The sequence below is a fragment of the Palaemon carinicauda genome, chromosome 20 (assembly GCF_036898095.1).
Source record: "Palaemon carinicauda isolate YSFRI2023 chromosome 20, ASM3689809v2, whole genome shotgun sequence".
NCBI lineage: Eukaryota > Metazoa > Arthropoda > Malacostraca > Decapoda > Palaemonidae > Palaemon > Palaemon carinicauda.
In genome coordinates, this window is record NC_090744.1 from 114,524,938 (window position 1) to 114,538,502 (window position 13,565).

At 37.8% G+C, this 13,565-nt stretch overlaps 2 protein-coding genes across 2 annotated transcripts; one reads left to right on the forward strand and one right to left on the reverse strand.

Annotated features, from left to right (window-relative positions):
- The first annotated feature begins 158 nt into the window (after positions 1 to 158).
- Positions 159 to 1,896, forward strand: LOC137659618 (calphotin-like). Its single transcript, XM_068394464.1, has 2 exons — positions 159 to 297; positions 792 to 1,896. Exons 1-2 carry the CDS (start codon positions 286 to 288, stop codon positions 1,734 to 1,736), a joined length of 957 nt encoding a protein of 318 aa, XP_068250565.1. The 5' UTR covers positions 159 to 285; the 3' UTR covers positions 1,737 to 1,896.
- Positions 1,897 to 4,256: 2,360 nt separating this feature from the next.
- Positions 4,257 to 6,946, reverse strand: LOC137659620 (calphotin-like). The gene is made up of 2 exons (XM_068394465.1): positions 6,794 to 6,946; positions 4,257 to 5,192 (listed from the first exon to the last, which is right to left on the reverse strand). Exons 1-2 carry the CDS (start codon positions 6,803 to 6,805, stop codon positions 4,362 to 4,364), a joined length of 843 nt encoding a protein of 280 aa, XP_068250566.1. The 5' UTR covers positions 6,806 to 6,946; the 3' UTR covers positions 4,257 to 4,361.
- Between the last annotated feature and the right edge of the window lie 6,619 nt (positions 6,947 to 13,565).

The following is a 13,565-nucleotide window of genomic DNA, read 5'->3' on the forward strand; positions in this document are numbered from 1 at the left end:
ACCAAGTTTTCAGAGGACTGAAAATAATTAATTCAAGCACCACTCAAAAAAAAAAAAGACACTGTCGCAATAGTTCTGGAGCTATAAAAACACTGAGCATAGCAACAAAACTATGAAAAGGGGATAAAAAAAACAGAACTTTGATCTCGGAACGCCCCGAAGAGGGTGTGGTTAAGCTGACGTGCGAGGTGAAGAGCATTCCTGACGTGTGTCCTGGTGGCGTTCTGTATATAAAGGGATGGTTGGCCTTCTTGGATTCAGTGTGAACGCTCCCATCACCACATCATGAAGGCTTTTGTGAGTATTCTCCTAAAGGGAAAATTCTCTTTGTGATACTATTATTATTATTACAAAGTTATTTACGTAAGGATTTTCATAAGGGTTGCTATATAAATCAAATTCTCATTTGTTTCCACTTTTTAAGTTAGTATATTTAGATAAAATATATTCTTTTGGAATAGATGTTGATATATGGATAAAATTTCTATTTGCTTCGAATTTATTAGTTGGCATATTTAAAATGAATATCTTTTGTTGGACCAGAACGGAAAATGTATCAAATCTTTACATCAACTGTGTATATCCAGTCTGACTTTGTCCATCCGGATGTTTTCATATATGCCTTAATGCATATACATAGATAGGTACATATATGCATAGATAGGTAGATATATCGATAGATAGATAGATATAGAAAACGATATAAGGGTACCATCTACCATAGAAAGTGCATCGGTTTGAAAAGACACAGAAAAATGGTCAAAACTAAAACAGTCTATATTTCTCTCCAGATTGTTCTCAGCGTGATTGCTGCAGCTTTGGCTGCTCCTGCTCCAGAAGCAGATGCTGACAAAGTCGTCGTAGCCCACCATGCAGCTGTTGCTCCACTGACCTACGGTGCAGCTCACTTCGCACACTCCTTTGGTGCTTTCCCAGGTGCCGTAGCTCCTTTTTCTCATGCTATCCAGTATGCCGCTGCCCCAGCTGGAATCCAGCACGCTTTTGCACATGTTGCTCACGGAGTAGCTCCAGCTGCCATCCAGTATGCTGCTGCCACCCCTGCGGCTCATGCCGTTGCCCCAGCTGCCGTCCAGTACGCTGCTGCTGCCCCTGTAGCTCATGCAGTAGCCCCAGCTGCTGTCCACTATGCTGCTGCTGCTGCCCCTGTGGCTTTGACCCACTCCGTGGCCCACCCAGTGGCTCTTCCCCCGAAGGAAGTGTCAGTGCCAGTGACAACCCACCATGTTGAGGTCCCCGTCCACCAGAAGGTCCACTACGGCACTCAGGCCTACGTTGCCGGCGCCACCACATCCATCCACAAGCCCTCTTTGGCCGCTCCAGCCATCGCCCCTCCCTCCACCCTCTTGGCCAAGGCCCACTACAACGCCCCCGAGGTCACCCTCAAGACCCAAGAGATCCCCGTCGAACGTCACACCCCCAACTTCGTCGACACCCCCTACCACGCTGGCACCATAGTCAAGTACACCGAACCTCAGGTTAAGGAAGTCAAGGTGCCAACTCCCTATGCCCAGCCAGTAGCTGTGCCCCACCCAGTAGCAGTACCTGCTCCTTATGCTGTGCCCCAGCCTGTGGCTGTGCCCCATGAGGTCCACTCTGTTGCCGTCCACCAACCCGTTGCCGTCCACCAGCCCGTGGCCGTCCACCAGGCCGTGGCATATGTTCATCATGCAGCTTCTGCTTTCCCTGCAGTTGCTGTGGTCAAGGCTGACGACTAAACCCCTTTAATACACAGATGAAGCTGGACTGGTCTTAAAGCTATGGCTAAGGCTGGTAAATAGAACCTTGAAGCTGTGGTCAAGACTGCATAAGTCTTGAAGCGCAGTATTTTGTAATGCAGATATTCACGTTGTTAAAGAACTCCTAATGATGTACATTATGTGTAATACACTCGTGTAAATAAAGATAACTGAATCTATTTTCGAACTTTTCATGCCATCTCTCAAAGTTTTTCGTGCATGGATCATGGTTAAGTGGTCAAAATTTCTAAATATGATCAGATATTTTGTAAAATATGAAATGATATAGACCACTTTGATAACTGATTGATGTTAGATACAACAGGATACTTCAACTGAAAAGGAACATAATAATTTTAGTTTATAAAAAAGGGATTAATTTGACTTTCTGTTGGACTACTATAAATAACTTACCACACAGTCCATCTGCTTCCTAAACATCATCACAGCTATCACCAGATAGCCGAGTCTCAGTCGAGTGTCTATGCAGTGATAATGGAATAAAATTGCTAGACCACTGGGCAAAATTGTTTAATGTCTTGACATCTTTTTAAATTTGGAAGACGAAGGATTCTAAATATTTGACTGACCTCATTATTCATATGAAAAAATCACAACTGGAAGATATATAAGATTAAACATTAATTGCCAGTGAAACATTTTTATTTATAATCTAAACTGAATAATTGAAAACTTCGGTGTAAGGATAAAAAAACAATGAAAAATGTCATTGCGTGTGAAAATTATTGTTTTCTTATAAAGAAGGAAATTTAGGTCATGATTATTTTCTTAAAAAAAAAATCAAAGATTTTAATCTCCACCGATTGCATTTTGAAGCTTATCAATTTTAAATTTCCTTATTTGTAGTAACTTTGCTTTGAAGAGTTTATCTAATAGTGCTATGAGAATAAGAATAAATAAACTGAATTTTGACATATCATTGAGCATCCAGACAACCATGCACCTTACATACATACATACATACATACATATAAATCTGCTTGTATATATACATACAAATATGTCAATAAGACGAAAGTACTTTCTCCCATAGAATTATTTAATGTTGCATTACATGACCTGATGGATACATATATACTCTCTCTCTCTCTCTCTCTCTCTCTCTCTCTCTCTCTCTCTCTCTCTCTCTCTCTCTGTAACTAGACCAGACCATAAAAACTTTAAACGTTTAAGCTAATTTTGCTCTACCCAAGAGTAAATGAAGTCTGCGGATGGACTGAAGTCTTTGAGACATGCAAAATCCTTATAGCTCTCTCTATGAGAGAGAGAGAGAGAGAGAGAGAGAGAGAGAGAGAGAGAGAGAGAGAGAGAGAGAGAGAGAGAGAGAGAGAGATATTCAACAAAATTCAACAGCCCACATGTTGGAAACAAATGAAAAGAAATTAATCAATTACCATCTCCTCAACTTTGGATCAGTTTATCAGGAGGAAATCCTTACCTTACGAGGAATCCTCATTCGAGGTATTATTCGAAAGTTCTTGTCAGAAAGTACAACTTGAAGTCATTACCCAGCTGAACCTAGTAATGGCCCTGTTGACTAAGAACGTTGTTCACGAATTTTCATGCTCTAAGTTGTAGATCTCAGAGAAAACACTGCAGTACATTGGACACACTACCACTACACTCAAAAGATGTATACAAGCTCACAGAAATCAGGGGGGAATAAATAAACATAGTTTCGCCATCCACGAACTGAAACCCACCCTGAAAGAACTAATTAACGGAAACTAGATCGTTCGCTTTGTACGGAACTACGGCAAGCTCATTTTTCTTGAAGCTGTGAGCATTCCCCTTCAAACTCCAACCTTAAACCTTCGACAGGAGTCAAACTACATTCTCCAATCAAGGAGAAAACGACCTCTTACATAATTGGGAAGTAATAGGCCAGGGTGCCCTTTGATGTCTGAAATCATGCACTTTTCCCGTAGAAACATCGCCTCCTGGAGATGGCAGAGGAGCTGAGTAGCTGCTCCGGCCATACCTCTATCCCCTGCTTGTCCCTGACAGCAGAGTTCTCTTGACCACAAGACCTGCACAGAGGATCGTCTGTGATAATGCATGTATGTTTGCGCATGTATGTCTCCACGTATGTTTGCGTGTGCACGCTTGTTTGTAAAGATATTTAAACATATACTCAGACAATTTCCTCTTTGTAATCTTCAAATGATATATGAAATATTGAAATATTTGAATTTTCCTTTTTCCTTGTAACCTTTAAATCATTTGAATATAAATGAAACTGTAAAAGTAACGTAAATCAGTAATCACTCACTAATGACATAGTATTGTCAAAACAGTGATGTATTGATAAAATAAATTAAATAGAAAATTGCCTTTCTTTAACCAAAGAATCTGAGGAAACTTTAATTCATGAATATATATATATATATATATATATATATATATATATATATGAATACACTATATATTACAGCAATATGAAATACAAAGTAAGGGATACGTAAAAGTCATAAGAGATTGATTCAAAAACTTTATATTATAAAGACATATCGTACAAAATCTACATCAAAAGGGGTTCTCGAGGGGCATGAATATCTGCAACGGAAACCGGCTTCAAGGCTTTTAGTCATCCTTGACCACGGCGACTGCATGGTGGACCAAATTATGGGCGTACGCCACAGGCTGGTGGACGGCAACGGGCTGGTGGACAGCAACGGAGTGGACCTCATGGGGCACAGCCACAGGCTGGGGTACGGCATAAGGAGCAGGTACTGCCACTGGGTGGGGCACAGCTACTGGCTGGGCATAGGGAGTTGGCACCTTGACTTCCTGGACCTGAGGTTCGGTGTACTTGACAATGGTGCCAGCATGGTAGGGGGTGTCGACGAAGTTGGGGGTGTGGCGTTCGACGGGGATCTCTTGGGTCTTGAGGGTGACCTCGGGGGCGTTGTAGTGGGCCTTGGCCAAGAGGGTGGAGGGAGGGGCGATGGCTGGAGCGGCCAAAGAGGGCTTGTGGATGGATGTGGTGGCACCGGCAACGTAGGCCTGAGTACCGTAATGGACCTTCTGGTGGACGGGGACCTCAACTTGGTGGGTTGTCACTGGCACTGACACTTCCTTAGGGGGAAGAGCCACTGGGTGGGCCACGGAGTGGGTCAAAGCCACAGGGGCAGCAGCATAGTGGACAGCAGCTGGGGCAACGGCATGAGCCACAGGGGCAGCAGCAGTGTACTGGAGACCAGCTGGGGCAAAGGCATGAGCCACAGGGGCAGCAGCAGCGTACTGGAGGGCACCGTACTGGAGGGCACCGTGGGCTATGGCACCATGGGCAAAGGGAGCTACGGCACCGTATGTCCATGGAGCAACAGCTGCATGGTGAGCAACCACAACTTTGTCAGCATCTGCATCCGGAGTTGGAGCAGCCAAAGCAGCAGCAATCACGCCGAGAAAAACCTGTTGGAAGAAGAGGCGTTTTTATCATTTCTACTTTTTATCAGTCTGTTATCTACTTTTGTTTCGTCATTATTTGGCTTGGAAATGGCCAGTTTTTTTAGAAATTAGATTTGTGAAACTGGAAAGCTCAGACGACTTGGATTTATGAAACTGGAAAGCTCAGACGATTTGAATTTAAGAAACTGGAAAGCTCAGACGATTTGGATTTAAGAAACTGGAAAGCTCAGAGAACTTGGACATACGAAACTAGAAAGCTCATAGAACTCAGAATTATGAAACTGGAAAGCTCAGACGATTTGGATTCATAAAACTGGAATGCTCAAACGACTTGGATTTATGAAACTGGAAAGCTCAGACGATTTGGATTTAAGAAACTGGAAAGCTCAGACGATTTGGATTTAAGAAACTGGAAAGCTCAGAGAACTTGGACATACGAAACTAGAAAGCTCATAGAACTCAGAATTATGAAACTGGAAAGCTCAGACGATTTGGATTCATAAAACTGGAATGCTCAAACGACTTGGATTTATGAAACTGGAATGCTGAGACGACTTGGATTTATGGATTTATGAAACTGGAGAGCTCATACGATTTGGATTTAGGAAACTGGAAAGCTCAAAGAACTTAGATTTATAAAACTGGAAGTTAGAAAAAGAATGAAATTTTTATAATTAATACTTTTTATCAATCTGTTTATTTCTATTTCATCAGTTCTTGCCAAACGGATAGTATTTTTCAGGTATGAACACAAGGCCTCTCTTCATCAATTCTCTTCCTGATTATGTGACTCCAAAACCATGAGATAATTTGAAATTAACATTGTCTTTTATTCGACTTTCCTCAAACATGTTAGATGAATGGTTCTAAACTCTGATTTTTTATTCATTTTTGAGATTCAGTTTAAAAACAATGCATAGAAATGCTCATTTGATTTAAGCCTAAGGACACAATTTATATCATTCACCAAGATATTGCGTATCGATAGTGACAGATATGTATTTGATAAGAATTTGCTATATTTATCAATTTCACAATCTATAAGAAAACCTTTATATAGTTATATTCCTAAGTGGCGTTTGAATTATTTCCACCCTCACAACAAATTAACACACACACACACACACACACACACACACACACATATATATATATATATATATATATACATATATGTGTGTGTGTATGTGTACAATGAATAGACAATGTCTTAATGGCGTCCAAAAATCGAAGATAGTTTTTCTTCGGACAGAATGTCCTGCAGATAGTTTTCAGGATAACAGCAGAAATACATTTACTTTTCTCCATTTATATATATATATATATATATATATATATATATATATATATATATATATATATATATATATATATATACAAACAATAAAATAATCATACTTTTAAAATCGAAAATTACGTTAGTGAAAAAGCTATAAAACATTTAATGTTTCATATACTCACGAAAAGTCAATGAAAGGTATAAATTTGTCACCACATACATCTCATAAGTCTATTGATCTATTTCATATGGATTTGATATGACTGTATTACCCTGTAATTATTAAAAATCTCAATAAGAAGAACATTAATCGATCTCTACTTACAAGAACCTTCATGATGCAGTGATGGAGAGCGACTACACTGACGACTGGAGCCAGAGACCCCCTTTATATAGGCGAGGGTAGTCGAACCACGCCCGTTGGATGCTTCACTTCGGAGGTCAAAGCTGCCACACCCACTAGATCATCTTCGTCTTCTTCTTTTACTCTTCCTCTTCACTGGGAAGCTCGCTCGATTCCTCCTCTTCTGTTCTCGGCCTTGCTCTTGTTGCTGGTGGAAATTTGGATTTTATGAAACTTTAAGGTTCATGGGACTTAGATTTTTTAAGCTAGAAGGTTTAGAGGGCTTATTATTTCTGAAACTTTAAGGCTCCTGGAACTTATATATTTTAAACTAGAAGGTTCAGAGGTCTTATATTTATGAAACTTTAAAGGTCCTGAAACTTAGATTTTTTTCAAACTATAGGGTTCGGAGGACTTGGATTTATGAAACTTTACAGCTCCTGGGACTGGGATATTTTAAACCTGAAGGTTCAGAGAACTTAGATTTCTGAAACTTTAAAGGTCCTGGAACTTAGATTTTTTAAGCTAGAAGGTTTAGAGGGCTTATATTTATGAAACTTTAAAGCTAATGGGACTTAAATATCTTAAACTAGAAGGTTCAGAGGACTTATATTTATGAAACTTTACAGCTCCTGGAACTTGGATTTTTTCAAACTAGAAGGTTCATGAAAATTTATATCTTAAGAAAAAAAAAGAAAAAAATGAGTGGTGATTGACAAAAAAATGAGACCAACAAAGATTTTAAAAAAATATAAATTGGGATCATTTAACTTGAAATCCTTCTTTTCAATAACTATATGTGAAAACTAATTAATCATAGAAATGATGAAAAGGATTCTAATATATTAATAACAACAATCAAATTGGCTATTTCATCCGTTGTACATTAACCATTCTCTTTCTTATAAGAGAAATTAGTCAAGTGCCATATGTGGATGAGATCATTGCGAGGGGTAGATGGTGATGGTTTGGGCATGGGATTAGTTCACCAAACTTTCAACTGGGCTCCACAAGGTACTAGAAGAGTTGGAAGACCCAGTCCTACATGGCTGAGGACTTTGAAGCGTGAAGTAGGAGATGATGAATGGAGAAGTATTGATTTAGAAGCTCAAGATAGAGACGACTAGCAAAATCCTCGAAGCCCTTTGCGTCAATAGACGTAGGAGATGATGATGATGATGATATCAACTATTAGAATCTCTGCAATTCGATTATATAAACACGACGACGGATCAAAAGTGATCTAGAAAGCGCCTTATTTATCGATAAGAGAACCAGTCTCAAATAAGCTGTGAAGAAGACGAAGATTTTCAGCAACACCAAGGTTAAGTGAAGTCTTACAGGTCCTTGGACAGTCTAGCAAATATCCAGAATTATTTATATTTTGATAATTTTCATATATTTATTCTTTATATCCTTATCTATTTTTTATCTAAATATGTTGTCAATCTTGAACTGAATATCTTCCATTTTATCCATAAAACAAAATGTTACTTACGTATTATGTAAGTTTCGAAAACTAAAATTCCAGTTTTTTTTTTTTTATTTATTTATTTTTTTTTTTTTTTGAGACGGTAACGGGACCAGAAATCTTGGATACATATATTCATTTGTCCTTTTTATTATTCTTATGAAACTTCCCTTGAGAATATTTTCAGATCCCTAAATTCTTTTGGCAAATTTAAAACGAAGGTTTTTTATCAAAGACTTAACCAAAGTTATCAATATTTTGAATTCTGCCAAATATTTATTTCTTATTTTTTCGATGTTAAAATATTTGGAGACTCGCAGTCTGAGGAATATTATTCTTTTGCTTATATTTCATATAAAAATTTATGAAAAATTACTCATTCATTTGCTTTTTATTTATTTTCAGTTATTCATTAGCACTCTGAAACAGCTATAGAGCCCGTAATCTAAAATTATTATATTTTAATCGATTTATGTGTAAATTCCGGTATTCTATTCATATGATACATTCAATTGAAAATTTATAAATAACTTTTGGTTAATTTTTCCAAGTAACATTAAAATAAATATCTCCTATATAAACTGTAAAAACCTTAACAAAACAAGAGGAAGAGAAATTAGATAGAATACTATGCTCGAGTGTACCCTCAAGCAAGAGAACTCTACCCCAAGACAGTGGAAGACCTTGGTACAGAGGCTATGGCACTACCCAAGACTAGAGAAAAATGGTTTGATTTTGGAGTGTTCTTCTCCTAGAAGAGCTGCTTACCATAGCTAAAAAGTTTCTTCTACCCTTACCAAGAGGAAAGTAGCCACTGAATAATTACAGTGCAGTAGTTAACCCCTTGGACATAGAAGAATTGTTTGGAAAACTGTGTTGTCAGGTGTATAAGGACAGAGGAGAAAATGTAAGGAATAGGCCAGACTATTCGGTGTATGTGTAGCCAAAGGGGGTGTGAACCGTAACCAGATAGAAGGATCCAATGTAGTAATATCTTATGTATGAACTCTAAGAAATAACGTGGAAGGAAAACTCCTTTCTTATATTTTTAAAGATAAGTTCGTCTCGTATTTTTATTAAGTTAGACGATCGTTTTGCACCTCGTATAGCTAAAGTCTACCTCGAAGAATTATTCAATATATTCCCCTGACTCTTTGTGATGTAACCTGGATCGTAGCTACTAAGAATAGTTGAACTTTTCTTTAAAAAACAATAGTTTGACTAGTTAACTATTCAATAAATTAATGAATAATTGAAATACAATAATAATAATAATGATAAGAAGAAGAAGAAGAAGAAGAAGAAGAAGAAGAAGAAGAAGAAGAAGAAGAAGAAGAAGAAGAAGAAGAAGAAGAAGAATAATAATAATAATAATAATAATTTTGTTTGTTATTTTTTCGCAAGTTAGCAAGAAGAGTCGAGTTTATAGGCCTTTGTGCTAATTTTAATCGTCCTTGCAATTCTTATTTCATGCAATTTTTTCATGAAAAGTTGGAGAGAGAGAGAGAGAGAGAGAGAGAGAGAGAGAGAGAGAGAGAGATGTCGACTTCTATACATAATCATTCACCTATAGAATATCCTAGATTCTCTTTAAAATAGTTCTAGATCCATCATGCCCCCTCCTTCGCTTCCCTAATGACGTGAACATTGGCATTGGACGAAGGGTGGCCACGCCCTGGCCAGGTAAGGTCGGGAAGGCCAAGGGATACCTTGGAGAAGTCCTGCCTTAGGCGTTGGAATATAGCTCTTAATATTCGTAGCTCACTGGGCTTCTCGGAGAAGTAAATAATAATAATAATAATAATATTATTATTATTATTATTATTATTATTATTATTATTATTATTATATGCTAAGCTACAACCCTAGTTGGAAAAGCAGGATGCTATAAGCCCAAGGGTTCCAACAGGAAAAATAGCCCAGTGAGAAAAGGAAATAAGGAAAAACTAGAAGAGAAATTGAAAAACAATAACATTAAAATAAATATTTCATATAAACTATAAAAACTTCAAAATAGCTGGAAAAGCAGGATGCTATAATCCCAAGGGCTCTAACAGGAAAAATAGCCCAGTGAGGAAAGGAAATAAGGAAAAACTAGAAGAGAAATTAAAAATCAATAATAATATTAAAATATATCTTTCATATATAAACCATAAAAACTTCAGAATAACAAGAGGAAGAGAAACTAGATAGAATAGTGTGCTCGAGTGTATCCTCAAGCAAGAGAACTCTAACCCAAGACAGTGGAAGACCATGGTACAGAGGCTATGGTATTACCCAAGAATAGAGAACAATGAGCTGCTTACCATACCTTAAGAGTCTTCCACCCTTACCAAGAGGAAAGTGGCAACTGAACAATTACAGTGCAGTAGTTAACCCCTTGAGTGAAAAAGACTTTGGGGGTAAGCGGATACTATCACTGGTCAGTCACTCTTGCTACGACTGATCCCCTTTTAAGTCTCTCTCTCTCTCTCTCCCTCTCTCTCTCTCTCTCTCTCTCTCTCATATGAAACAAAAACGTAAAATTGAGAGATAGAGGAAGCAGTAGGTAGGCCTACACTAGCTTTTCTAGAGTGAATCTTCTCTCTCTCTCTCTCTCTCTCTCTCTCTCTCTCTCTCTCTCTCTTGATCGAATATTCGCATATAATAAGAATTGGTATAGGACGATTAGAATCATAGAAGGAAAATAAGATCTCTCTCTCTCTCTCTCTCTCTCTCTCTCTCTCTCTCTCTCTCTCTCTAATAAATGCATATATTAGAATTTGGGATTGAATCTAAAATTATATATTTTATAGTTAATAATAATAATAATAATAATAATAATAATAATAATAATAAATCCATTTTCTTATCCCTATCCACTATCCAGAAATGAAAAATGTAAGCAATTGCCACAAACATCTAAATTACTATTACTACCCCCAAACTAAACCCCTCCCCCCCCCTCAAAAAAAAAAAAAAAACAAAGCAAATAGACCACTCACCGAAGGTCAGGGTTGTGGTGCATCAGAGCTCCTCCCCTACGCCTAAAAAACTAGTTCCTCCTCCGCGAGTCCGCGGTCCCTACGAAGATGGCTTGTCCGATGGGCCATTATCGGTACATCTTTTTTTTTCCCCTTATTCTTCTTCCCTTTTTTATCCTTACACAACTGAGGATCCATACAGACGAAAAAAGACGGTATAAAAACGATATAAGGGATTTGACCAAAATGAAGATTCACTCTAGAAAAAGCTAGTGTACCTACGTTAAATTAATGCCTCTAGCTCCAGTTTTTACGTTTTTGTTTCATGAGAGAGAGAGAGAGAGAGAGAGAGAGAGAGAGAGAGAAGATTCACTCTAGAGAAAAGCTAATGTACCTATGTTAAATTAATGCCTTCATCTCTCGTTTTTACGTTTTTGTTTCATTGTGTGTGTGTGTGTGTAAAAGAGAGAGAGAGAGAGAGAGAGAGAGAGAGAGAGAGAGAGAGAGAGATATTCACCTCAAGAAAAAGCTATTGTAGGCTACCTACGTTAAAGTAATGCGTCTATCTCTAGTTTTTACGTTTTTGTTTCATGTGTGTGTGTAAGAGAGAGAGAGAGAGAGAGAGAGAGAAGATTCACTCTAGAAAAACCTAGTGTAGGCCTACCTACGTTAAAGTAATACCTCTATCTCTTGTTATTACCTTTATGTTTCCTGTGAGAGAGAGAGAGAGAGAGAGAGAGAGAGAGAGAGAGAGAGAGAACGATAAATTGATATCTCTATCGCTTTTTACGTTTGTTTCATGAGAGAGAGAGAGAGAGAGAGAGAGAGAGAGAGAGAGAGAGAGAACGATAAATTGATATCTCTATCGCTTTTACGTTTGTTTCATGAGAGAGAAAGAGAGAGAGAGAGAGAGAGAGAGAGAGAGAGGCTAGGTTCTAGGGTAAACGTAGGCGTCGCATGTTTGCCGTCCAGTCCTTATGTGTAAACCCCTTGGAGGAAAAATATTGTATTAATCCTCATTGGTAAATCCCCTCCTAGATTAATTAATAATTAAAAACAACTTTAAATCCTACTAAACCTTTTATATAATTAAATCAAAAGACATATAAAGTCTTAGAGAGAATTTTCCTTTTCATAAAAACTGTGATTTCGATGATTCGAGAAGGTTCTTCACCTGGCTTGAACTTCGGCTGGTTTGAGTCATCGCCTCTGTAGTCACTATACTCCCACAGTGCTCCATTTTCAATTTCAATTTCATTTTTGTCGGCTGTACTTGACAATGCGTGCTTGGGTTTGTGTATGTGTGTATGTGTGGGAAATAGAAAAAAAAATAAAAGTTTATATAACCATGATATATACCATGATATTACAGTAAACATAGCCTACACATGCACACAAGTGTGTGTATATATATATATATATATATATTTATATATATATTATATATATATATATAGGCTACAGACATGTATGTATATATATGTATAATCTATATTTATATATATATATATATATATATATAATGTGTGTGTGTGTATGTATACAGTATATATATATATACTGTATATATATAATATATATACTGTATATATATATATAATATATATACACACACACATATAATATATATATATACTTATATGTAACAACTGCAGCTCTTTCTAATCCACTGCAAGACAAAGGCCTCACACATGTCCTTAGTCATAGCTGGGGTCTGGCCATACAGTATTCATCACCACGTTGGCCATGTGCGGATTGGTGATGGTGGGAGATTTTCGTCTGATCGCTCACAGAAAACCAACCTAGTATGGGTGGCCCTGTCTAGTACAACTTTGGCTGATCATGGCTATAAGCAACCTTTACACCACATTAAGGTTTCCCCCTATCATCATCATCTCCTCCTGCGCCTATTGACGCAAAGGGCCTCGGTTAGATTTCGCCAGTCGTCTCTATCTTGAGATTCAATACTTCTCCAATCATCATCTCCTGACGCTTCATAGTCTTCAGCCATGTAGGTCTGGCTCTTCCAACTCTTCTAGTGCATTGTGGAGCCTGGCTAAATGTTTGATGAAGTTGGGTGAACTAATCTTTCTTGGGGAGTGCGAAGAGCACACACATATAAAATGTATATGTATAATTATTTTACTGCTGTTATTGTTCTTAATATAATTCATTTTCCTTATTTCCTTTCCTCACTGGGCTATTTTCCCTGCTGGAGCGCCTTAGGCTTATAGCATCCTGCTTTTCTAACTAGGGCTGTAGCGTAGCGAGCAATAATAATGAATATAATGAATATGTTTTGATAGACATTCGGGAAGGC